Source organism: Spinacia oleracea, chromosome 2, assembly GCF_020520425.1.
Source record: "Spinacia oleracea cultivar Varoflay chromosome 2, BTI_SOV_V1, whole genome shotgun sequence".
NCBI classification, from domain to species: domain Eukaryota; kingdom Viridiplantae; phylum Streptophyta; class Magnoliopsida; order Caryophyllales; family Amaranthaceae; genus Spinacia; species Spinacia oleracea.
In genome coordinates this window covers 97,956,132-97,984,115 of record NC_079488.1, presented here as the reverse complement: position 1 = coordinate 97,984,115, position 27,984 = coordinate 97,956,132, and the positions used below count along the sequence as shown (strand labels likewise).

Sequence of the window (27,984 nt, the reverse complement as noted above, 5' to 3'; positions counted from 1 at the left end):
ATTGGAATGAATTCTTGATTGACATCTTTGTGATCACTTATTTAATTCCAAGATAAAAACAGTTGTGAATACTTGTTGATTATATGATTTATGTGATTGATGAGTCATAACAAAGTATTAATTGGTAAACCATGTAAAGTGAAACTGAGTAGCAATAGCTTTAGACTGTGCACGTCTGAAGTAATGGACACTTAGGAGTTGGGGTCATGGGTCGCCTATGGATTTTCCTGGGGCCGGATTGATCACCGGTTCTATTTTATTCAAAAGTTCATCGATATCGCAGGTCATTGGGGTTACGGAGTCGCGCCCGTACCTCATATTCCTTAGTGAAGGCTTCTAGTAGACAACTCGGTCCATTGACTATTTCAATTAAAATAATATTAATGCTATAAAAGTCTAGCCTATTCTAGTCAAATGTGGTTTTCAAGTTAATATGTTTTGGTTTTCCTTACTTATGTTTATTAGTATCATGTTAGGATTGTTCGTTTAATATAATCATGTTAGAATTATTATTGATTTAGTATGTAGTACTCAGCTTTGCTGATTACGTGCTTTGTTTGTGTATGTTGATCATGATGGCTATGCCTTATTGATCTTGTGATGACCCATTTTGGTGAGCAGTATCTAAGGATCAATAAGCATTTTCCATCTACAGGTTTGAAGATGATGCATCATTGGGATCGGGATTGGAGAGCTTGTAGTTTAATTTAATTTTTAAGTTGGATTTGGTTTGTTTAAGTGGACTTTAAAACTTGTTGAATTAGTAACGTTGACTTTGCTTTTCGTGTTTTGGTTTTGGAGCTAGTCCCGTAGTTGACCATTTATAAACTTAAAGTTAGTTATTATGTTTTCCGCTGCAAAATTCTGAATAAGCAGTTACGTTTTCACACGGGCGATAATGCCTTGATAATGCTCTATGTTTTATATTAAAAGTGTTATTTTATAAAAGAGAGAATTGTCGGGGTGTTACAGCTTCGTTGTCCGAAGCATCCTCCATAGCTGCTCGGCTGCTCGAGCATTCAGCAAGCTTCCTCCGAGTATGCCGAGGCATACTAAAGCATTCAAAATACAAAAATCAAACATCCAAGTCCGGGGGCTATCTTATACTAGCACGTACAAAATTTCAAAAGCCTAAAAATCCCCAGTGGTCGTACAAGTCTAGCCAGGGACCTCTATTTCAAGAGACTATTCAAGGTCTACACCAACGCCTAGGCTATCCGTGCCGAAGCAGGTATCCAACGTCTACACCAACGCCTAGGCTATCCATGCCGAAGTAGGTATCCAACGTCTACGCCAACGTCTAGGCTATCCAAGCCAACTTTTTCACAAGACCCATAAAGGTCCTCAGTGAAGTCACTATGTACAAGTGCTAAGTACAAGATGCAAGATACGAGAGTTCAAATTCAAATCCTACAAAGTTCCAACAGTTCAAGTTCAAGGTGGCTACCAACCAATTCTTTTTCATTCAAAGTACAAGAAGCCTACTACTATTTAAACATTTTCGTAATACAAGTACAACATCAACAAATAGCCAAAGGGAGAGAGCAATCAAACTTTGAGAGAGCAAGAAGAAGCAAATGAATGTGCTCATGCAAAGAGCACGGCGGGGGTATTTATAATCAAACCTTGCGCTGGGCGCTGGGCGCTGGCCTCGCGCTAGGCGCAGCCCCTGATCCATGTGCGGAATCTTGGCACGGTCATCCGTGCTGATTATACGTACTTTGTTGGTACGGTTTTCTGCACCAGGCATCAAACGTCGAATCATGCTACTTTTCGATGAACACGAGTATACATTTGTTCCACTAACATCAACAGATAAATATCTCAAGCATACAAAGTCCGAAAAATATGCGGATTTAAGCTTTCTACTGCCAGCGGATCCAAGCTCCGGGAAAGTCAAAGAAATTCAAATCCCAGGAGTCAGTAAAAAAAACTCTTCTCCCTGGTGGATATATTCCCCAACGGCTCAAGCCTCAGACAACATTCAAGACAAGTACAAAAGCCAGCAAATTAACTCCGGGTATTCAAAATTCAAAATTCAAAAAATCGAAAAACAAGATTCAAAATTCAAAATTGTCGATGCTAAGCTCCAAAGGCAGAAAAACAATACAAATACAAAGATCAGAGTCGTCAAGCCGCGCGGAGGTAGACTCTATCCTTTTTTCTAACACTTGTCTTGTGCAGGTACCGACGTACAAAGAATGGTCTTGATTGTAGAACATCTTGACCATTCTTCGTCCCTATTCGAAATGAAAGCTATACATAAATGCACAATTTAAGCCTTGCCTAACTTCATTGACATACTTGCAATTAAGAGTACAAAACATGATTAACTATACTTGACGTGCACGTAAATAAAAGTGTGCAACATGATTACTAACATGCTTTTAATTAAGGGGTCGTTTGGTTGGGCATTTTAGAATGACTTAGAATGGACTTAGAATCCATTCCATCCATTTAACTGTTTGGTTGAACTTTTTTGGAATGGAGTCTCATACCAAAGGGGTTCTATCTCCCATTCATATCACTGAAATCTCATGCCCACCTCTTACCCCAAGATTCACAATCCATTTCACCAAACTTACTAACCCTAACTTATAAAAAAACAGACGACCGTCCACCATCTTCAACCGGCAACCATCACGATGACATTTTGATCCGGCAACCAAAACTGGTGACCTTCAATCCGATGACCAACACCGACAACATTCTTTCTAGCAACATCACCGTGACCGTCCAATTTTCTCCGGTGGGTTGATTCGCGTCGAAATATATCAGCTTTTCAAACTTTTTTACATTTAAATCAATTGTATTTGTTGATTATGTTCGCTTCGCTTAACGACTATACATAATTTAATGGATGAAGCAGAAAATTTTGGTTTATAATGGATGTATTGGCGTGGTTTTAAACTCACATTATTGGGTGGAATTTAATGAAATAAAAATTTGAAAGTTCACTATCGAATGTCCTTTACATAGAGGAACAACATTGATTTAATTCATGGTTGATCAAAACATGTTAGTAATATGAGTTGTACTTAACTTGCAATTACATATATTCTCTCACCTTACAAATTGGTTTGTGTTTTTTTGTTGCACAAGAACTTTATCTAACAGCTTAGAGATTGTTCTCACCGTAGTCTGTCTTTATTATTGGCCTTGCATGAGAGTTAGCTCTAGTAAAATTGCTTCAAGTTCAAGAAGGTGGGCTTTGGCTATTGCTGTAGTTTCCTGTAGCATTTGCATGTGCCCTTCGTCCAGCCAGTGCTATAGACCTATAGTGTGGTTGTATGTCGGTTTTCTAGAGCTGCTTAGTGGCTTCTGATAGATTGAAATTCATATTTCTTGAGGTTGCTCCTATCGGGTTGGTACTTCTCATCTTCCTCTATTTCCCCTGATATGGCTTTGTATAATACATAAAAGTATAATTAATATATACATTTAAAATAATCAGATGCATAATCCATTCAAAGAATGAACCTAACAACATGAATGAGAGATAGAATCAATTCCTAGATCAAACCAAACAGTGTCAGATTTGTATGGGAAATATAATCTATACATCCTTGGTATGAGACTCCATACCATTCCATTCCATTTCAACAAACCAAACGACTCCTAAGAGTACAACCATGATTTAATGACATGCTTGTAATTAAGAGTACAAACATGATTAAAATACGTACTAGACATGATTGTAATTAAAAGTACAACATTTATTAACTTGCTAACATGCATGTAACTACAAGTCTACAAGTACATCATGTAACTAAAAGTACATACATAAAATAACTTGACTAAGCATGTTTGTTATTTTTTAATTCAACAAACATAACCAACTAATCAAGTACACAAGAATCATATAATAATTAATCCACATTCAACATGTAAAATAAACATAAAATAAACATGTACGGAGTATTAAATTTTTTCCTAGACATGCACGTACCTCAAATACGTAATATAAGGGGACACACTTGTAATTCATTAATTAATTAGAAGTCTCCGGGTATAATAAATTAATAAACCAATATTAATCATCTATTAATTAAATTTTCAGAAATAATAAAACCATTATAATTAATATGAAGTTATTAGTTTTAGGTTAAATAATTAACCTAATTAATTCCTTGATAGCCTAGCATGAAAGTCATTTTTAAACATGCATTAAAACCCTAAAATCAAAGCTTTTATAATTTTAATATAATCTGAAAATTCAATTTAATAATATTATTAAAATCTATAATCATAATAAATAAATAATCTATATTTAATTACAACTAACAAAACTAATATTATTTTTGGAAAACTAATTAAATAATATAAATAGAGAAGGAGAGAGGAGGGAACAAGCGAACCGGCCAACCACGAAGATCGGGATGCAGCGAGGTAATACGAAAAGGAGGCAAGCAGTGCGGTGGCCGAAGGCAGCATACTGACAGGCTAGATCGCACTCCTATCAAAGATAAACCTGACGTTCACCAACTAAAAATATAGCAAGGGAAGCAGGGATCGTATCCACAGGGAAACAACGTTCTTCTACTATTAGTGGACTAATCTAGACTACTGGTAACGAAAATTGGATTGGTGTGTATATTAAACTAAAGCAAATAATCAAATCGGAAAATAACAATATTAAAGGAATCTAGGGCAGCGGTTCACCATAAATGCAGACCGGGATTGGACAACGGACAATAACAATCAATTAACAATCATAACTAGGAAAACATGCATCTCTCGAATCTTATGAATTCCTTAGGATAGAACAACTAGCGGGCTCTCGCTACGTACTAGAAATAATTCCTATCTAATAGCCACAGACCAAAAACATCAGATTTATACCTCTCGGCGCATAATCCAAGGTTAATCAAACTCAAATCAAAATAATCCGGCCGAACAGAATTGACGAGAAATAATAATAAGCTATAGAAATTATAATCAATCAATCAATAATCAAGTCCACATATAATCCCAATCATGCATTCATGGATCCTCTAAACCCTAGAAATTGAACTACTCACTCATGATAATAAATAATAACGCAATTAACATAATGGAAAACATGATTGAAGCAATGAATTAAATTAGAGCAAGAAATAATACCGAATTAAAGGACAATGGAATAATAAAGCTTGAATCTTTGATTAAAATTAAAACTAAGTATTTGGAGAAAATAGAGAGAACTAAAATAAACTAAGTAATTAGAAACTAGAATAAAAGATGTCCCCCAAAATAAATAAGTCTAAGCTTATATAGTTTGCCTAAAACAAAGCCTAAAAACGGAAAAGAAATCACGCGAAATACTGCTGAGGTTGGCGTTGCCCGATCGGGCGACGCTTCGCCCGATCGGGAGAGGTGCTCGATAGTCGGCCCGGTCGGGCCAAATTCTGCCCGATCGGGCGGTTTGCAATAAGCTCAGAACAGCTCCAGAAAGCCGCCCGATCCGGACCGGGCGTTCGCCCGGTCGGGCGCGCGTTGAAGACTTCAGTTCTTTCTTCCTTTCGCCCGATGGTCGCATTTCGCCCTCAGCTCACAGGGCGATTTGCGATCTTCAATATCCTTCGCCCATATTACCGAGTCTAACTCCCGGGGCTCAACCATAAGCATCTAAGGCTCCCGAAAGTCGACGATAAAGGTCCCGAACTTCCTCGGGCTCGTGTAGTGGCCTAAATCAACACGAAACGGATCTAAAAAGACCAATTTCTCATAATTGAACCTGAAACTCTAGGCACACTAAATAACACATATTAGTACTAAGAATGGTTCCTAAGAGCTTATTTGACACAAAAAAGTACTAAGGGACGGGGGTGAGACATTATATATATAAAACACACATATCACATACGTGGCGTCGGGTTGCTGCTGCTGATGCGGCATGGTCGCAGGCGCGGTGAACTGGGCCCGGGTGCGGCAGCCGAAGGGAAGAGGAGTGGGAGAAAGATAGAGAGGAAAAGAAAAGAGAGGAGAGAAAATAAATTAGGGCTTTTGAGGTTTAATGAATTTTGTGTGAGATTTTGAGGCTCAAGGGTTGTATTTACAGGCTTTGTGGACTTTATTAAATGATGAAAAAGACCATTTTGCTCTTGTTTTAAAATTAAAAGACATGACTTCTAATTCTATTTGAATTTGAGTTTTAAATTATTTTTGTCTCCAAAAACAGAAATAGCTCGCCTATTTTTTTATATAAATATTTCTCTTCCCAAAATAGAAATAATAAATATTTCTAATAAAATAAATAAAATATGGAGTACATTTAAATAAATATTTAAATGTAACTTTAATTTAAAATTCCTTTAAAACTACTTTATAAATATAATAAATATATTTATAATTTAATAAAAGTACGTAGTATTACAGAGGAGGCGTTTGGTGTTGATGGTGTACTTAAGGTGGATGCAGCTGACTGGTGTTGATGTTGGTGAGTCGAACAAGTGGTTGATGAGGTTGGTGTAGAGATGGAGATGTCGTTAATCACTTTTAAAACATAGCAACAGTCGTGCATGACACGAGATTAATACTAGTTTTATTTAAAAAGTGGGTATATTTATTCAGTTAATAGATCACCATGTAGGAAATCATTAGATTTCATCCAATGAGAAATAAGATTTCTAATTTATTCTATAATAAAAAATGAGGGTGTCACATAGATAAATAACCAGGTGCCACATAGATATTTTAATTAATTAATTACTAATATAACTCTAATAGTAGTAATAAACACTATGCACGAGAGTCTTCTAACCAAAATCAAACACTCTAATAGTTTAAGAATAAATCCAATAAGCCAAATATTGTAAAACATGTACTCCATATAGCCTTTGCACTATTGATTAATTAATTACTAGTCTGTGCCCGTGCGATTGCACGGGTACTTATAAAAAGTATAAAAATATCTTTAAAAATGTTGTTAACTACAATGTTTATATTGTGTGGCACTACCAAAACGTATCTAAATATTGTATGTATCTTAAGCAAAACATAAAACCCAAAGTAAGAAGCTAAAAAGTATCCAAAATTAAATTCTAGATCCACGATGGTCTAAACACATTTGAAACTGAAAAGATGACTATGTTGATACTTTAGTTTTGTTGATATCCTCTCATAAATTACGAAATTCTTCTTCCCATTTCACTTGAAAAATTACTGCGACCCAATCAATTGGGAGACTAAACTTGAAAGTGAATAATTGGTTTAAATTGTTTCCTTATTCTTTCATGCCCAATACTCTTAATTATTCTTATTTACAATTTAGTCTGCCTATTAATTATTCGTGAAAACTTTGGTTGGTTTGTTTCTTTGTTTTTTTTGCTTTTTTAAAATTGCCTCGATTTTCTTAAATAACAGTGCATGACAGATGGAGATTGAGGTTTTAAATCCCTCACAATCCTCATCACTCCGATTTAATAATATAGATTTCGTACGTACTAGAGTACTCAAGTATAACACACTACAACTAATAAACTCAATCCATAGTTTAATTACAATTTGGGAAAAAGATCCACAATATTTAAAAAGTGAGTCATCACAAATAAAGTGGTATATTGTATAAAGTATTAGTCCGGTAGCTACTGAATTTCATAGAATAAAGTTCCTATTAATCCTAAAATTTAAATAAAAATAATAATTGTAGTAATCCCTACTTATATAAAAAGCCGAAACCCAAAGTTCTTTTGTCGTAATTTTTTTTCCACTTCTACCCCTCCTCTTGATTAATTATCACAATCAAACCTTGATTTATTTTATTAACACGTGTCTTTTGGTCTTTGCATCCCTTATCTCTTCTCTCAACAGAACCTTGATATGTTCTTAAATAAAAATGCAGAGAAGGAAGACATTGATGGTTAATTGAAAGACATTATAAGATTTTTCAGGTATTTACCATGGGCCATAAATAATACTCCCTCCGTCCCTTAATACTCGCACCGTTTTGACTGGATACGTTTGCCAATGCACAACTTTGACCACTAATATTTTAACTACATATTATAAAAACTTATAAAGATGTTAATATTTTGAAAATATATGTTAAGATGAAGCCAACAATATATTATATACTAAAATTTATTTTCATGTACTAAAAATAAAATAGGGTCAACATGAATTATGTGAATAGTGCAAAAAGTCAAAACGGTGCGAGTATTAAGGGACAGAGGGAGTAACCATCTTCAATTTAAATTTTATATCAATATTTTATTTTCATTTTTTAATTGTCAACCACAATTCTAAGTTTATCTTCAATTCAAAAATCCAAAATATTTAAAATCAATTCTACTTCTATATCACAGATATTTCTGATTGTGATTTTGTTTATTTGTCTTAGTTAGGATTTGTTTAATTTTTGCATGTTAAATTTTTTAACAACCTATATATTAATTCCCAAATTTCATATTTTATCATTCACCATTTCGAGAAAGAAAGATTGGGATACCAGATTTAACAATCGATTCTTTGGTACTTTTTTTTAATTCATTGATATAAACCACGTGCAACGCACGTACCGTTAACTAGTAGAAGAAAATAACTATACTAATATAATAGATTTGTTTGTTAAAACAAACTTATTTATACATATTTTTTGTCATTAGAATATTACAATTAACATAAGATTAGTAGAATACGTCATCAAAAGTTTAGAATATAGTTACACGGAGTATAACTTTTATACAATATATTTGTAAAAAAACTGTGCATGCACGAGCTTAAAATTAGTCTTATTCAACTGAAAGATATTTTATCATTAAAATATTTTATTGTTGATTAACGTGACATGATTTTCCAGACGGATTTGAATATGCATTTAACTAGATCCATTTTTAAATGGGATTGATATTACTCAAAATTGTAGATCTATTATATATGTCGTGTGACTACTTCACTTGTGTAAAGAACATTGCCAAATTTAGTAAAAAGTACCTTATATTACATAAAAACTTTGTTTTTAAAGGTTTGAGTGTTGAAATCTAACTCATTACTAACCTTAAAAAACGTGTCAGACAGTTACAACAAAAACTTTGACATAATAAACGTAAGATAATAACATGTTTTCGAAATAATTTTTCAAGGGAAGAGATTTTAAGGTAAGGATAAGGTGACTGATCACTAAAAATGTTGTATAGCAAAATCAATACACCAACAACTAATTTTAATGATAACATTTGTTTATTTTGAATTATCCTCGCTCAATGACGTAGATGATTGTTTTTTACCTGGTCTAAACACTCCCTCTCTCTTTTCTCTCTTCTCTCTCGTCTTTTAGGGTTTCAGTTTTATTGGTCGTTTAGGCCGGAAGTAGTCTAATTTCTTCGAAAATTAGACTATTTTCGACCCTTTTTATCGCTTTTCATTGTTTTTCTCTTCATGTTTTGTCTTGTTTTGGGTTCTTTTCCGTTGGTTTGTTCCCAATTTATTCTTGGGTTGTTCCCAATTTATTTGGGTTTTTCCTAGAGTTTTCTAGGTTCTTGATTCTCATTCATTGATGTGAATTTTATTTATGGTTTCAATAATTGGGAAGGAGATTTGGATTCATACATGTGTAGGGTTTATCATCAACTCGTCGTTCAGAACAATTTGTGCGCAGATTGCGAAGGCCTCTACTTGGAAAGATGTGAAATCATCGAAAATCACTGCTCACGTCAAGCTAGAAGCGGCGGAGTACGAGATGTGCTTTAGGATGCAGAATAGTAATTGTGTTGATTGTAACGGTTATGTATTTTCTTTGAATCTGTGGTATGCAGATCTATTTTTATCATTGTAGATACCGTATGACCGATTATTAATGATATTGTTTTTCCCCGTCAAAATAAATAAATAAATTATCCTCTTGTTTCAACTAGGTAATGCTAAAGAAAATTCTGGATGAAATAAAATAGTGATAACTTAGTAATCTTTTATGTCCAACCTTCATCATTTTCAACGTATATACCTATTTTCTCCACAATAATAGTTTTAGACTATTTAGTTATTATAGAAGTTAGTCCTAGTGGCACAATATAGTGTACTTGATACAAAATTTAATGCAAATATCAGGATACAATTGTATAAATACGGGAAAGCACTATTTTTGGCATGTTTAACTGTTGGAAATTAAAAATATTAAAAAGTAAGAAACAAACCCGTGAAAACGTTGCAGCCTTAATATTTGATTTGTTTCCCATTACTTTCGTATGAAAACTAGATAGATATGGGAATGTATCACTGATACAACAAATCATTTAACTGAATTTTTAGTCACGTTATATTCACTTGCTGAGTCATCATTCAGTTTAATATAAGGCTAGGTTACTTTCGTACATGTTGCTAATTGTCATATTAATTCACTTACACGTAATTTCGAGAACATTCAAGACCATTTTAATTTGAGTCAATTTTAATTCAATTTGAGCCAAATTTAATTCAATTTTGATAGAATCAATTTTACCGTTTTGGCAAATGCAGAAGCCTAAACTGACCCCTTAAGTGGGGTGACAAATGTCAAATAATTGCGCCCAAGGTAGAAAAGGGTTGTCAAACAATAACAATAAATAAGATCGAAAACAAGTATAGTTATGAAAAAAAGAGAGGGGGAAAGAAAGTACAAAAGTGTCAAACCCACCAAAAAAGCCCTACACTCCCTCTTCTTCTTCTTCTTCTTCTTCTTCTTCTTCTTCTTCTTCTTCCTTCCTCTCCTCTTTTCCCCCCTCCCTCTTCTTTCTCTCTCCTCCCTTCGCGTAGATCAATTCAAAGTTCCCTTCTTTTTCCCCCAAATCTCATCAATTTCACTCAATTTCCCCCCTTTTTTGTTTCTAGGGTTTGTTTTTCTTCTTTTTCTTCCCTTTCCTCTTTGTTTTTTTACAGAAACATCAAATTGATTGAAGAAGCTTTGCCGTTGTTGTTTAGTTGTTGAAATTCGGGATTGATTTAAGGGTTTGAAGGAGGGGGTTTGTGAAGATGAGCGGTGGGGTTAGGGCGTCGTCAACAATCCCTAGCAATGTGAAGAAGACTATCCAGAACATCCAAGAGATCACTGGAAATCATAGTGATGAAGAGATTTATGCAATGCTTAAGGAATGCTCCATGGATCCTAATGAAACCGCTCAGAAACTCCTTCTTCAAGGTGTCCTTATTTTCTCTCTCTCTATTCTTCCATTTTGCCCCGTTGATCTGTTTTTGGCTGCATTTCGGCATGGTTATTCGTTGTGTTTTCCTGCTTTGGTGTTTGTACTTTGCGTTTGGTCAATTGAGGGGTTTAATTTTGAGCTGGATTTGTTTAATAACTTGTTCGGTTTTCGATGCGTCATTTGCTGTACTAATTTGCTTTATCTAAGGTAAGAAGAACTATGTAGCATATAGTTATATGTTAGGCGTCTTAACTCCTTATGGGTAGAGCGGCAACGGAGGGATGCTTACATTTGGACTTGGCTGCAGTATGATTAGCCATTGTGCCAGCTAAGTCAGAACTTTGAGATGGCAAAATTTAACAGAATCACTTGAGAGGTGGTTACTTTTCAGAGTATCTCTGTCAATCGTGTATTTGGAGGTTATGAATTAATTTACAACTATTTGATGTTAAATTTGACTGTTTTCGGACTCTTGAATAGCTCAATGGCAAGTATGATCATGAACCTACATTAACCAAGAAGACTGTTTGTTAGAAATCTAAAAAGAAAAAGCGCAAATTGCAAGGACAAAACTTAGTTGAGTTGATAGGCGCTCACTTAGTCACATCTCAAACCCTTGGGCTTAGAACTTGTTCGACACGTGTGTCCAGCTGCCTCTGATTGTAAGATAGAGGAGATTTAAGTTGATACAACACCCTTTGCTAAAGAGAGCTTCAAGATTTAGCTTCACAATATTACACCCTTCCTTTCTGAAGTGGCTTCTTAGTATATTTTATGTATGCGTATCAGAAATTATATTGGATAGTTACCAAGCAAGTAGTGGACGATTATCCGATTATCATTTTCTGTTGAAAGTATATTAGTACACTTAGCCAAATCCTACTAAGCTGTATTCATGCAATGTCTATCAGGAGATAGGCTCATGTGGGAACACAGGGAGCGGTATGTTGGGTCTCTTTAGGATAGTGATTGGAAGTTTGTTGCATGCATTTATAATTAAGCTATATGGCCATGGGAGGCATGCAAATTGGACAAAGAGTTGGGTACTTAGATCGACCTAGAGAGCATTGATTGTCGAACTTCTTTGGTAATGTTGAGGAAGATCAAACCTTTAAATCCCTCATGTAAAACCAAACTAAATAGCCTTAGATGGTTAATTGAGATAAACAATACGAGTTCAGATTATGATGGCTTGGAAGAAGTCGTACATGGAGAATTCTACGTCACCTAGATCTTATGCTAGTAGGAGACTAGGAGCCAGTTCTAGGTCGAAGAGATTATAAGCTTGAAGGAGGCTATTCTAAGTTGCTGAGGTCTTAAGCTCATAGGACGCATGATGCTTTTATTCCTTAAATTGTGAGGAACAAATGTTAACACCCTGATATATGTTTTTCTTTTTAAGAGTTAATTCTCAGAGATATATGACGACCTTATGTGGAAGGACTTGCCTATAAGATTGGCTCAAAATTTTGTGGAAAAAGTAGATTGTTAGTGTAGTTTAGTTGCATTTATTTTCATGGAGGTAACCAGATTTGGAGTTTTTAGCTATTGAATTTTGGTAATTTATGTTTTTCTAATCCTCTTGATTCATTTTTCTTATAGAATTGTTGACTCAGTAATTCCTTGAATACTGCCTTCAAATTACTGAAATGCTGGTTCCGGGAATCAATTTATACCGCAATTTCTGTTTCCTTGTCTTAGCTACAGGCTGATCATCATTTTTTATATAAAAATCAGTTTGAGTTAGCCTTTTGTTTTGTTAAAGATAATATAGATGACTTAGAGTTGTAAGAATTTTAAAGAGTTATATTTCATGGGGAGCCCGATACATACTGATTACTGACGCTTTAGCAAATTGGAAGATGCATATTTGGATACATTGAATAAATATTGGATACTAGATGAATGGTTGATAGTGAATTTCATTTTCTTTCAAGGTGACTGAAGGAAAGTCACTTATGTTCTTGATGTACGTTTGGGCTTCTGAAGTGGTTATGAGGACAGTCTTTTTGGCTGGACCCTTGTATCATCTATGAATAAATGGAGCTAAGTTCTTATAGGATGAATCGAGACTAGAGGGAGGCTTACGTGTGGTGCGCAAGGCTAGATAAGCCCATATGAGAACTCCTCCTGATTCTGTTTCGCACAATAATTTGATGCGTTAGGTGTAGTTTAAAAGAAAGTTGTAAGGGTGTGCATTCCCTTATGCAGTTATGCTTGGTTGTGTATTTGTCTCTCAGAGTTTGTATTCATCTGGATTTACTCTATTTATTCTCAGATTCGTTTTTACTGTCTAATGGCTGTAATTAAGACTAGAAGATTCCTCCTTTAAAATTTATCATTTTTTATTAAATCCCTAATAGCCCATCACCCCCACATCTCATGCTTTAGGAGAGTATATTATTGGATTTACTAGTTAGTTAAGTTTAATTAAGAACAAAAAAGCAATTGCTATAGAGAAAGACAGCATATTTTTAAGTCACCTTGTGGAGCTCTTGTAGAGAATTAGTCCCTCCGTATTTTATTAAGTGGTGCACTTTGACCGGCACAAAGTTCAATGAAGGTGATTTAATTTTATCAAACAAAGAAACAAGTGGGGGTAAGGTTGCGTACGTCTGACCCCCCCTTACCCCGCTTCTTGCGGGAGCCTTTTTGAGGCAATGGGGTAATGATAATGAATGAATGAATGAAAACAAAGAAACAAGTGGGGTAAGTGTAAATTAAACAATTGGAGTAAAAGATCCCCTCAAAACAAAAAATACAATTGGAGTAGATAGTGGAAGTATTAAATATGACTAGTGGAGTAGTGGGAGTAAAAAATATGACTAGTGGACCAGGGGTCCATGGGGAAATAATATTATAAAATAAGAGAAAAAGTTTCCATAAATGGAAAGTGAACCACTTAATAAAATACGGCCGATTATGGAAAGTGCACCAAATTAATAAAATACGGAGGGAGTAATCACTTAGCTCAACAGTTAATTGAAAAGGGCAGTTGAGGTGTGCCTCCCCTAAAGAAACTGAGTATTAGGGTTTTATGACCGTAGTTTTAGGATTAGAGGTGTGCACTAGATTTCCGAATTTAATCATTAATATAAATTGTTTGTGTTATGTTTTTTTAATGCAACATTTTTGATATGGTAAGCTAAAGAATTTCTGATAGACTTCTGCTTTTTATAGCTTTATTTGTTACTTTTTGTATTTTTAAACCTATGTGATTCCGTGTAACGATTTTGTGATTGAAAATAATTGTTCCGTGCTTCACCAAGGTCTCTCCCTTGCTTTCTCACAAGAGAAAGTGTGATAGAAAAGTGAGATATAGTGTAGGGTCAATTGAAGAAGTAAGAGAGAGGCAGTGTACAAATAATTTGGGAGAACCAATAAAAGTACATGTTCTAAATAATATGGGGTGGAGGGAGCATATTTTGTTGAAACATTGATGACAAATGAGAGATACATGAAAAGGATGACATGAGAATGTCTCAGTTGTTTGAAATTGATGAGAGGGGCATTCCAAATTAAGTATTTGGATTGTTTAAGTATGATCAACAAAGACGCTGATGTTTAGTGGTACATATGCCTTCTCTAGTGAGCTTGATTCACATCAGATGATTCTTGTATGTGTTGACATATACTGATTTACATGGGGTGACATAACTGACAGCCAAGTTAGTAAAAGTATTTGGCAAAAGAACTAAGCTTTATTCTGAACTTTGAATTGTGTTGAGTGTGTTGATAAGTTCCAATTTTGAAGAAAGTTTTGTCTGAGGAGATTAATATTTTCCTTGCGCCAATGGTCAAAGGGAGACTTTTCACAGTTTGCCAAAAAGTAACCAAATCATTAAAATGGTGCAGGATTCCCTGGCTTTAGTATCTTTCAGTACTGGTTTCCATCTTGCTCGTGGTATTTGAGAAAGATTTAGTTTGCTTCTCTGTTTGTATATTAATTGACCTGCATGCTTCTCTTAGAAAATTAAAAATATAGGGATTTAGTTAGACACTTAGTTTAGGTTATAATATGAAGCTGACGTATTTCTCATTTGTGACCTTTCCAAATCTATTGAGAATAAGAATTCACTTAAGCTTCCTACTTACGTGTATTGATTTTGAGAAGGGAGCATGATTTGTGGTAGTTGCAGATTGCTATCTCATATTCTATGTACTTTTGAAAGAAAAATCCAGTATTACTCTTTTGCCTACTTATGATGCTTCTCTTAGTATTTCTCATTTGTGACCTTTCCAAATCTATTGAGAATAAGAATTCACTTAAACTCCTACTTACGTGTATTGATTTTGAGAAGGGAGCATGATTTGTGGTAGTTGCATATTGCAATCTCATATATTATGTACTTTTGAAAGAAAAATCCAGTATTACTCTTCGCCTACTTATGATGTTTCTTTTAAATGTTCTTTAGATACCTTCCATGAAGTGAAAAGCAGAAAAGATCGGAAGAAAGAGGTACGTGTTTATGAAGTGTATTTACTTGTGAAATTCCTGAATGTTATCCTGAACTTAACTTTATCGAGTAATTATTTTTATCTTTTGAGCCCTTATTTGTTTAGTGGCTGTTCTGACTTAACTTTCTAGGTCTTTTAGTTTTTACTATATTTGAGACTATTGACTTGTGTTTGCCAAATGCTAATTGTGTTTATAGGCCGTGTTAGTTTTTTTCAATTTTATTTTAATGACAAAATTCTTGCTGTCTCATGTCGTATAAGCTTGAATTCAGGGGGGTTGTGCTTGAAAAAAAGGAGGTGAGCACGTTGGGATATGAATGCGCGGCAGTTTGATAATTTCTGTTAACACTGGTGGTTCGTAGGTTGTTAAAGAAGACATAGACGTGGCTGGTAAAAGGAAATATGGAAAGACATGGTTTTAAACAAATTGGCATAAACAAGGATTGACTTCAAGCAGTTTTCCCTAAATGTTTATGCATAGATGGCAGATATTATGGAACTTTCCCTAAGCGTGAAGTGATTTTGGAATTTTGGGTGAAAAGCACGGGAAGTAGAAATGAAACAATGTGTGTGAAATTGCTGTTAAATAGATACTACTTGAAACAGATATCCTTTCTAAGGCTTGAAATATTAATAGTTAAAACTACCTCCTAGAGCTAGGTGCACTCCCTCACATTTTCATGCTCATGTGCTCTGCATATGAGATTTTGTATGGGAAATGGGCACCTTTTTCCTTGGTGCATATAAGAAATTTGACTTGGAGATCCTCTAAGGTTAGCTGTTTATTAAATCAGGAAATTTTGACTGCTAAATCAACCCCTCGGCAATTTTTCTGTTATTCCTCTTTGTGTTCTGTCTTCTCTCTTGCAATGCTCTTCTCCCTGACCATGTATTTTATGGGCTGTGCTCTCTATCAGGCACCCATCTCTATACCATGTGAAGTTTTACTGGGATGCATAAGGCCAGCTGTGGCAGCCTACTCTGCTCAATGCTGCAGTAATAACCTGTTTCTAGACCTGTACTCAATTGATCCATAACCCATCCGTTGATTAATTTCCAAATGTTGGTTGCATTTAGAGATTGTGACTTGAACTGGAAAAGACTGCCAACTCCTGCTTTTACCCTACTTGGCATGAGACAACCAACAAGACTGATCAACTCATTTGTCTCAACCCTTATTTAAGACCCTTATGCAAGCATTCTTCTTATTTAGGACAGGGAGTTTTGACTTGAACTTTATTAAGTTTCCTTTTGTCCAGTACACAAACGTTTTCAGGAGAATTTAGAAAATACTTCTGAAAAGTCCCACATTTGAGAAGGCCCTGGACTTGAAGGTGTTGAACCATGTATGCTCCATGTACAATTTCCGTACTACGTATATCGTTTCATAATCTCTATGATTGGTGTGGTGCTTCTTACATAGGGGGAAAAATGAAGTTTCATTTATTGGTTTTGCCATTGTAAAAATTTATTCTTGATTTCCTTTCTCAAGCCTTTGCTTTGAGGTATTATGTATTTAAATAACATTTTTGTTATTTCAACTAATTTATAAATTCTGCTTACTTTTTACTGCATCTAGCATTATAGCGTCTAAACTTTGTGTGAGATCCGAAATTTGTGGAATTTCCTAACAGTTTATGAGATAGCCATTGTTGGTTACTGCACCTTTTTGGTTAGATTGCTGATAGATTTTTCCATTTCGATTTCTCATTGTGCTTGTATAATACAGAACCAGACCATCCGAGATATTGTTGATTCACGGCCGAGACCTGGTCCATCAGGACGGGGTGGTCGAGGTGCACGGGGAAATTATACATCTCGCTCTGCAGCTCAGGGTGAGTTGCTTTTCTGTAGTTATCGGTCTTTTTTGAAGTTACTTGACGTGTCTTTTATCTGTTGTTGCTGGTAAAAGTTCCAAATTATTGTCTGCTTTTCAATTTTGGGCTCTCGTAATAGTAATGATTTATCTACCTAAGGGCTAGAGGTTGCATGTTCTGTTTGCTAGTTTTCTTACTTGCTATCTTGCTAGCATTTTCATTGTATCTAATTTGATCTGATCTGTATGGATGACTCTTTCAGATGCTGGTGGGGGACGAAGTATTCCTGCTAAGGAGAATGGAATCAATAAAGCTTCTCAGCATGTTCGATCCATATCGTCTACTCCGGTTCAGGAGACAAAGAGAAAGGATGACAGAAGGTGATGTCCTGTTGGAAATGTTACTTTTAAAAGCAGCTAATCACATATGGTCTTGTTGCTATTGTCACGAGCTTCGTTTATCAATGAGTTTACATGTTTAGACTGTTGTTTTTCCTATACAGCTCTGTGACAGGGATGCCCAATGGTTCAGTTAATGTAGTTTCTGAAGGTGTTAAAGTTGCCAATACTTCAAGCGGTGCCAAGGAAGTTGAGCCACAAGTACGAAGTGTTGGAAGCAAGGAATCGAACATGTTGTCTGGAGTGATTGTGGAATCTGTTATGCCAGCAATCTTAACAGATGTTGGTTCTAATGATACACATGTCCCTGCTACTGTTGGCATCATTAAACGTGATGTTGGAGGCCAGCGCTCCCATGTGGAGCCAAATTTTAATATATCTCCTGAAAACAAATCAAAAGCTGGTAATGACCATTGACAAACTTATAGTATGGATTTTATGTTTCCTTTATTTATTTGGTTCAACTTGAGCGTTTTTTGTTAGTGCTGATTTGGGTCTGATATTGGGAATGTGATCCTAGGTAAAATGGGCGGCAAGTCACAAGCGGGGAAGAATCAGTCTGCAGAATTTTTGCAATCTTCATCACTGAGTCATGGAAGCTCTAGTCGACCATCCTCTAACTATGGTAGTCGGTCACAGCAAGCTTTGGGTTCTCAGAAAGGTTATTCCTTCTCTTGTTCTCATTAAGATATCCGTTGCACTTGAATGCTAAGTGGCAAATGAAGTTTTATATCTTGGATTGATCTGTACTCGTTTCATCCTGTAAGGGGGATGTCACTGTGGTGATTTTTTCTTCTGATTTTTAGAAATTAGCTGACTGATTTTTATTGACATGTTATACAAATAATGCCACTTGTTCTTTTCCCAAAAGAAAATAGGCAAACTTGGCAAATAAAACAAATCCAACATTTATTTTTTATAAGCAGACATTACTTTGGGTTATCCTAGAACAGAAAGGTGTACTACCTTTTAGGTTAAATCGAGTCCCACTTGGTTTGCACTGAATGAAACTCTTGTCCCTGGTTTTCTAAGTTCACAACTTTTGGTAACTTCACTTAGGTCGGCATCCCCATCACAGTGAGGAGCCTTAATGTTTGAGGTACTGGCTCCTCAATTATCGGAGTTGTAGAATTGGGGTGGTTTTGTTTGGGGAGCTTCTCGTGTATTTTATTTTCTCTGTTGCTTGACCTTGCTTTTTGCAAATCCTATGCACTCGATTTTCTTTTATTACCTAGAAGGTTTGGGTGTGTCTTAAGATTATATTTTTTTTGTGAAGTTTGGCATTGTATATGCTTATGGCAATGCGGTGTTGTAATGGTTAGAACGTAATGCACACATCTTCGGGGTGTCACTTTGCATGCGATTTGTTGTAGGATAGGGTAACTTATATATTCTCTTTGTGGACTAAGGGTGCTGGGGTTTTTAGAGCTATACAGTTGCAGAGTTTAAAAGGAATCGGGTTAATTGGTCATCTGTGTTTGCTGTCTGAGGGTAACTTGTTCCCTTACTGTGTGCTTTGTTAGATGTTCTATTCTCTGCACAATGTTATTGGGTTCTCAAAAATGAGCTTTGAATTTTTACGCAACCAACCTTTAATATTTCAGTGGGGCCCAACAAGGAGTGGAAGCCAAAGGTGACCAACACAAGCACCGTTCAAGAACTTAAAACACCAGCTACACCTGAAGGCTTTAATACTCAAGCTGAAACTTGTACACCCAACCAGTCTGTGGAAATCATAACTGATTCAGTTGGTGCTACCAACAAGCTCGAGAAGGAGCTGGAAGGTCTACATGTTAAGGACAATCAGCATGTTATTATTCCGAACCATATCCATGTGCCTGATGCTGTTCGAACTGGTTTGAGCTTTGGAAGCTTTGATACTTTTGTTATTGCCTCAAAAGATCCTAGCGAATTAGAAACTGAGATTTCAAAGTCTATTTCGGAGACAGAACAGGGGATTGATGAAACAGTAGAGGAGACCTCAAGGTATGCATCGTTTTACGCTTTTGTTCCCACAATATGCAGCCAATCTGGCAATCAATTGTTGTCAGTTTAAACCTGCCATTCTTCCTGTCCAATTGTTCTTTGTCTTTCACTCTTTTGTCCTCAAATGCTGCTCGATAAATCGAATCTCAGCCCTGAGTCACTGTTTCAAGATATTGACAGGCTCGACAGCATAAGATATTGTGTGTAGTTTTTTTTATTGCATGGATTCCTTTTCTTGTATATCCTTCGCATCCTCTTCTGTGAAGAGGTTTTATTTTTCATATTTCCCTGTTAGATTTTATCACGGAAGAGTACTTGTTAAATTGCTGGTGTCCACTTATTAAGATGCCAAATTTGCGGATGTGGAGGTGGGTGATAGGTGTAGGTACATGGTAAATCATTCAGCTTATGGTGAATCTATGTTGTCCCCATTTCTTGTCTGTCATAGATGATTTTATCACTATATCCAATTGTCCTGACGATATTGTTTCTCATATCTAGTACCCCAAACTCCAGTTTATATGAGGATTGCTTCTTTTTCAGCCGCTGAATTCTTTGTTTTTCCTTCCATTTTATATCCTTTACCGGGAGTGTTAAGGAGAAGATTAAGGGAGATGACAGGAGAAGAGAAATGAAACCGGTAATTAAATTCCTTAACCTGAAAACTCCAGAACTGATTAGCTCTAGGCCGAACTTTTGACCTTGTGTGAACTTTTTTAACAATAACTTAACTTAATTATACTTGCTAAATATTATTTTTGGTCTGAACTTATTATTCATTACTTATTTGACCTTTTAGTCTAAACTTAACTTATTTGTACTTGTTTGGCCTAAGACTTCTTTTGTCTTGTGAGAAAATTGGTCCCAAGGGTTGAAAAATGACATTTTTGACATAAGATAAGAAGATGGAGAGGGATAAAAAGACAAAGTTGACACAAATTTATTCCAATTGCCTTGAAAGAGGCTCTTGCTTTCGGCATGTGTTTTTTTTTGGGTGGGGGGAGGTCTTTCGTACATTTGTTGCTTCAAAATAAGTAAGCTTTGTTGACAGTTTGTTAAGCCAATATGCTTTATTTCTTTTAATCCAAAAACCAAACATTACAAATATGACTCCATTACAAATATGACTCCAAAAACCAAATACTAAAGGAGAACAACAAACATTGGTTGTTGTCATTTGCGTATTAAATATATTTTTATCAGACTTCTAAAAAATAATACTCCTCTGTATTTATTTAAGGGATACACTTGCCTTTTCCGACCGTATTTATTTAAGAGATACACTTGCCATTTTTAGTAAATTATAAACACCACTATCTAATTAAATAATATACCTACACTCCACCCCCACCCCCCACCCACTAAAATGACATGGACCCCACTTGTTTTACTTATTAAAATATCTACCCAACCCCACTTGTTTTATTACTTTATTTCATTTAATTCTTCTTCTTAATACCCGTGCCCGGCCAAGTGTATCTCTTAAATAAATACGGAGGGAGTAGATACTAAGGGCCTGGATATTAGCCTATGCACAGTGATTGTACTTTTTTGCTAATTGTTAAGTCCCAAGAGCTTTTTTTCTTAGGTCAATGGTTTTTATAGGTGAACAAACATATGATGTCACAACCTGAATTGCTTGTACCTTTGAAAGGCACCTTCAATGATGACTAAATTAGTGCTCATACTTTAGTTTTGACATGTTAAAGAGTGCTTCGATTTGTAGTGATTCAATTTTTTAAATTAGCTTAGTGGGAGGATAAATCCGCTATGTATAAGTCAAATGAAGTCATCAACGTATATTCTCTCCCTCCACTCTGTCCTATCTGACATCATATTCTCCTCAATCCCAAATCCTGCTCAATCACCTTCCTCCAAGTTTTCTTAGGTCTTCCCCTATCCCTTGCAATTCTATCACTTTGCCACCCTTCTAGCTCCTAATCAGGGCATCACTTGAGCTTTTGCTTACATGCCCAAACCATCTTAAACGACTTTTCATCATCTTAAACTCAATCGGTGCAACCCCTACTTTCTTCCTAATAATCTCATTCCTCAAACGATCCATTCTTGTATGCCCACACATCCAATGTAACATGCGCATCTCCGCCATATTCATGTTATGCATGTGACAATGTTTTTGTGTCGTATAACAACGCCGATCGAATTGTCGTGCTGTAGAATTTCCCCTTCAATTTTTGGGGCATGGCTGGATCATATAGGGAACCCGTGACACTTTTCCACTTTAACCAACCTGCTTTGATTCTATGAGCCACATCGCCATCCAATTTCCCTATCCTTTTGGATAATAGATCCTAAATAACGGAACATTTCAGACCCTTGACAATTTTCCCATCTAAGGCAATTGCCTCTGTTGTCTTCGACTCCACTAAACTTACACTCCATATATTCCGTCTTGTTTCTACTCAAAACCTCGAGATTCCAAAGTTTGTCTCCATAACTTCAACTTACTTCCCACTCCTTTGGTTTCATCATTCAAAACAATATCGTACATCATGCACCATGGTATACCATCTTGAATTGACCTCGTCAATTCGTCCATGACTAGCAAAAAGAAACGGGCTAAGTGCGGAACCTTGATGCACTCCATCTATTCCTCTTAAGTGATCTTTTCTTCTTACTTGTTCAATTTATTTAAGTTGGTAAAAGCGCATTGCTTTATAAGTGTACTATCTTAGTTTAAAAAAGCGCGCCCTAGGCTCAAGGCTCACCTAGGCATAGCCTTCGGCGCCTTCAGCTCTCCAGGCTCACTAGGCTCACTGATATCAACCACGCGCGCCTTCGTGCGCCTTAAGTAAGGCACAAGGCATAGCGCCAGGCGCAGTAGGGTGACGTGGATCCTTTTTTTGTCTTTCTTAATGATATAAACACACCCCGTGTGACCTATCAACGGTCATATCTCTACAACCTAAGATTTTTGGACAGTGGCAGTAGCATAATATGAGTTAATTTTCATATCTCCAGCTTGTAATTACCATGGAAGGTTCTAATTCTGGCACTCCATCAACGGGATCATGCAATGCTTATGAACCGGCAAGAAAATAGGGCCCTCCAATAGTATTATGTTGTTTTGAGTACAAATTGTGTTAATTTTGTTCTATAACGAATTTTAAGGTTTATTAGGAAATTATGTGCGCCTCGTATCCAAAAGGCGCGCACCTCACCCTTGCGCGGTTGTGCCTAGGCCCCATGACCCTTGTGTGCCTTATTAAACTAAGTGTACTATTTTGTCTATATACTGCATCCATTGTGATTTGTAAAGATGGCAATGCAGGTTGGCCTTTGGTCGCAGCCTGGTATTATATCTTTATTTCTTATTTTAATTAGAAAATTCGGGGGTGTTACACTTTGGGTCTAGGCTGGTATAGCTGTCAATACCTCTTTAAAAAGTATTGGCTCCACTCTTCTTGCCTTTTAAAGATAAATTATATATCTTAAAAAGTATGTATATGCTATATCTAGGATGATTGCATATGCATGTTTGACCTTCTATCTAAACAAATTTGTATCTGACACTTGCAACTTCATATAATTTGTTGTGTGTAAACTATAGAGATGATATGCTTTTCTGTTGTGGTCCTTACTCCATACTATCTAACCTGACTATTCCCAATTTTAATCTGCAGTCAAAGCACATTGACACCTGGAGAAGAAGCTGATTATGTTGATCGTTCACAATCACCCATGCAAGCGGAAAACTTGACATCTGGTGATGTCAGTGTTCCCGCTAATTCTGTCTCAGATTTCAGCGACTCGAAGGAGACAGTTAGTGCTCTGCAGCATTCCGGTGGCCATACTTCTGCTGGTTATAATTTTGGTCTTTTGCCACCGATGCTTGGAAACCCATTAGGATCACCGGAAGCCTTGGAGACTCAAGCTCTTGATGCTTCTAGAGCTTCTAGCTTTGTCGTAAGTGTTATGTTTTTCTTCTTGGTGTTGAAACTTGAAACTCTGGAACGTTAAATTCAGATCTTTTAGTCAGATGGATGTCTGACCATGCTAACCATTCGATTAGCAGATGTATGTGTGGCTTATATGTGTTTTTACTATTTGCAAACCGTGAATCTAATACAGTTTTCTGTTACAATATGTTTGTAATTCCTATGTTGTCCTTTTCCCCATGTTTTTTGTGTGAAGTTTTTTTATGTACTAATTTGGTTTATTGGTCAGGTACAGCAACCAGTTGATCCTTCTAGCTTCTATGCCCAATTTTATCGTTCTGGAGCAGATAGTGACGTGCACGCGTCCCCTTTTCCAGCACATGTAGCTGCTGCCAGGTACAATGGGAATGTTGCAGTCTTGCCTTCACAGACTTCACAATCTCTGACCGAGGTGTGTATGCTCACTTCTCTAATTGTAAAAGAATCTCAAATATTAGGGCTTGTTTTTCTTTTGATGCACCCTTGTGTTAACCAACAATGTATGCTCATTTGGAAGTTGGGACTTCAATAACATCTAAGGATTCAATTGTGGACGGAGTAGTTTTTCTAATTTTCTTGCTCAGCTCATGTTATGTCTCCACTTGTTCAGTTTTTATCAGTAGTTCAGTACAAAGTTTCTTGCTTGTCCAACTTAAATATATGCTATCTAGTCTCTAAGTTCTAGCGTTCCTTCTGCTTTTTATTGTTGTTAATAACATTGTTTTCTCTTAAAATAACTTCTATCCCCTCATCAAAATAATGGGTTTCCAAAAAATTATCTGCTAGGGCGTAGGGGTGAATCATTGATGAAAACGACAGGAGTAAATAGGAGTTACTTGAGCTATTTAACTCACTGAGTCACTGCCTTTTCCTTTTTGTTGTCAAAACTAATTTTGGTCCTTACATGGGAAGTAACAACAAATGCACACAGATTTTGATTTGTAGTATGTTGCAAGTTTTGTGACATTTCGATAAGGAAAATTTTGCATCTATTTTGAAACCGAAGTAATGTTTTACTGCTCATTTTGATGTTGGGTATATGTACGCACTGTATTTGAACCATTTTGTTATTTCTACCTTCTACTCCCTCCGTCCCAATTTAATTGTCACACTTTCCATTTACGTCCGTCCCAATTTAATTGTCACATTTGCTTTTATGGTATGTACTCGCTAATATTTTATCACCTCTCTCTTTTTACTACCTAGAAGACAAAGTTAAAACTCATAGTAGCGTTTGAATTTTTGTCCAACTTGAAATTGACTATGGTTTTACCAAATTGACCTATAGTTTCTGAGTTATCTAACCTTTGGACTTAATTTCTAGTTACCCGTACCAAGTTGTCGTGTTGGAACGCGCCAGAGCAATCCCATCTTGTTGAATATGGTAGACCATAGTCATGTGATTTACTATGGGATTTGTTTGTTTATGAAACTTGGAGTAAAGTCACTTTAATTAGCGAATTGTCCAATCTGCCTATGTTAGTTTGTAGCAGTCTTTTATTTCACTTTTATCAGATAACTGATGCATTCTATTCTTATTCTATTGGGTAATTCTTGAATTGATGATTGATGCACTTGTTTCTTGTTTGTCCCATTTGCAGGGTGGAAATTCCTTGGTCTTCTCAACAGCAGCTCAAACACCAGTTGCAACTCAAGCTGCTGGTGTGATGCCAAACTCTATAGCCGTCAATCAACAGCCTATGCCTCTTTTTCGCCAACCAGCCGGAGTTCATATGCCACATTACCCTCCAAATTATATTCCTTATGGCCATTATTTTCCTCCATTTTATGTCCCACCTCCTGCAATGCATCAGTTTATTGGTAATAATGCATTCTCTCAGCAAGCTCAGGCAGGTAATGTATATCCAGCACAACCTGCTCCCGCCTCTGCCCCTACATCAGTTAAATTTCCACTGTCTCAGTATAAGCCATCAGGTAATGCTGGAAATTCTATGCACATGGGTATTGGTGGAGGTTATGGACCATATGGGGCCTCACCAGTTGGTTACGGTCCAATTTCAGCTTCTACAGCTGGAAACTCAGCAGCAAATGAGGATCTTGCTGCATCCCAGTTCAAGGAAAGTAATTTGTATATCAATGGACAACAGGTTAGTTTTATCTTGTCATTTTTTTTTTTGGTTTAGACTTTTTATTTGAACAAACATATAGTAATGTGATTGATCTAAGGCTTGTGTTAGGAAGAAAGAGGGGTACGGGGGTGGACCCTAATAGTGTTGAACTGTTAATACCATGCATAGAGGAGAGTACCACTCACTGGCATATTGTGATTTAACTTTATGCAAATTCTATATTCTTAGATTTAATTTATGAATAAGTCATACTTCCTCCGATTTTTAATACTCGCAACGTTTGTGATTTTTACACTATTCACCTATTATACATTGACTATTGTTGGTGATTTATATGTAAGATAAAACATAGTCATGTGAGATCTTGTTAGATTCGTCTTAATGTGTATTTTCAAAACATCAACTTTTTATAAGCTTTGCTTAAAGAGAACTAAAGATATTAATGATCAAAGTTGTGCATTGGCATGCGTGAAAGTGACAAACGTTGCGAGTAAAAATGATCGGAGGAAGTATATTGTTATTGATTTTACTGCATAATACTTATCTTCACTGCAAGTTGCCGCTTCACACTGAACATGTAAGTTGAAATTTTGTGTATGTTCTGTATCCTTAATTTTTATAAAATAAAGTTGGGAACAAACTAAGAGGAACACAAAGAGGGTTGAGCACTTGAGCTTTCTGTTCTGGGGGCTTAGACTACTTCTTTCCATTAATGTTGGCTCGGTCCTTGTGCTAATAGATTAGAACTTTTTTCAAAAGCTGTTGATGATCCCTGAATTTGTGTTTTGTATTATGTGTTGTAAAAAAAATAAAAAAGTAAAGCTGTTGATGTGCATGGATTCAAGTAATGTTTGTTACTACCTTTCTATTTTGACTTTACTGTGTAATGTCCCTTTCACTGTTTCTCAAACGTCTCTTGGTTATGTCTGCGGTTGAGTTGAAATTCTATTGTCCTGCAGAGCGAAGGTCCAGCAGTCTGGATTCCTGCACCAGGACGTGACATTGCCAATTTACCAGCGAACTCTTTCTATAATCTTCCTCCTCAAGGTCAGCATGTGACTTTTGCACCTACACAGGGTGGCCAAGGTACCTTTGCTGGCATCTACCATCCTGGTCAAGCAGTTACGGCAGCTAGTGTGCATCCCTTTCTACAACAATCCCAGGCCATGCCTGGGGCTGTTGATATGTCGGGTGCGACAGGTAGTGTTTACCAACAACCTCAACATACACAAATGAACTGGCCAAATAACTACTGAACTGAAGAATGCCCTTTTCTTGTAAGCTAGACAAGATCTTTCAATGTTGGGAGTTATCTGAATGATATGGGACTGCTGGAATTATCAACCAAAAAAAAAAGTTATGGGGGTTGAATGTGAGGGATGTGACATCATAAAAGCAGGCCGAAGGATTAGCCAAAGGTATCTTCTGGTGGTGCTAAATAGTATAGTTTGAGGTATAGAATGACAATCTGCCATTGACTAAATATTACATATTTTTAGCTAGCTTGGGGGTGATATGAGCAGGTTTCTTTTTCATTGTGTTGGTATATGGGTTTTCTGATCTTCCCCAGTCATATTTCAAAACTTTATTTTAAATTCAAGTTTTGTATTAGAACTTACTTGAGTGACTGGAAAGGTATTTTTCGAAGTTTATGAAGCCTAGGATTTATTAAAAGAGGTCTAAGATGGTAGGTTAGTGGAAAATCCCTCTTTTTCTTCATTTTCTTCTTTCTGTTCTCTTATCTGTAAAGTGAATTTTTTTGGGAAGAAGAGGATGTACTGAATGAACTGAAACTGTTGTATTTGGTATCAAGCAAAAGCAGCTCGCAATTGTCTCAGTTAACTGTGTCTGTCTGTCTGTCTGTCTCTGTCTCTGTCTCTGTCTCTGTCTCACTCTGAAAATTTATTGTTATGTGTTGGTCACATTTTCTATAGTAGCCTTGACATTCAATCTGCTCTTATCCTGCTACTTAATGATAGAATTTCTCTCATTGGAGGTTGAGGGTTTGTTCATTTTACACTGGATATGTTTTGTAATTCTAGTGTAACTTCCTTACTCGTTCTTTTATATACGGAGATTGCTGTTGTGTAATTGCACTATACAGGTGGATTTCGCTTCTGTATTGGTACGGTATGAATAATGAAGAGGACTAATGTCCTTACTGTTGTGATTTAGACCAGGGAATCAAAACTCAAGGGGGT

The 27,984-nt window shown here is 36.1% G+C and overlaps 1 protein-coding gene across 2 annotated transcripts; it reads left to right on the top strand.

Annotated features, from left to right (window-relative positions):
- Positions 1 to 10,549: 10,549 nt before the first annotated feature.
- LOC110787951 (GBF-interacting protein 1-like) lies at positions 10,550 to 27,620 on the top strand. Of its 2 annotated transcripts, none has more exons than XM_021992588.2 (11): positions 10,550 to 11,092; positions 15,512 to 15,555; positions 17,284 to 17,389; positions 17,634 to 17,751; positions 17,874 to 18,172; positions 18,290 to 18,430; positions 19,374 to 19,755; positions 23,400 to 23,682; positions 23,950 to 24,105; positions 25,295 to 25,801; positions 26,743 to 27,620. In XM_021992588.2, exons 1-11 carry the CDS (start codon positions 10,927 to 10,929, stop codon positions 27,037 to 27,039), a joined length of 2,499 nt encoding a protein of 832 aa, XP_021848280.1. In that variant the 5' UTR covers positions 10,550 to 10,926; the 3' UTR covers positions 27,040 to 27,620. The 2 variants fall into 2 exon arrangements, with proteins under 2 accessions (XP_021848280.1, XP_021848279.1); XM_021992587.2 differs by having other exon boundaries at positions 10,554 to 11,092; positions 23,944 to 24,105.
- Positions 27,621 to 27,984: the final 364 nt, after the last annotated feature.

Bases quoted from the DNA above. Each gene is read 5' to 3' on its own strand.
- LOC110787951 (XM_021992587.2), top strand. From the start codon at position 10,927: ATGAGCGGTGGGGTTAGGGCGTCGTCAACAATCCCTAGCAATGTGAAG. The intron at 18,173-18,289 runs GTAATGACCATT...ATGTGATCCTAG, and splicing joins TGAAAACAAATCAAAAGCTG to GTAAAATGGGCGGCAAGTCA. The intron at 25,802-26,742 runs GTTAGTTTTATC...ATTGTCCTGCAG, and splicing joins TGTATATCAATGGACAACAG to AGCGAAGGTCCAGCAGTCTG.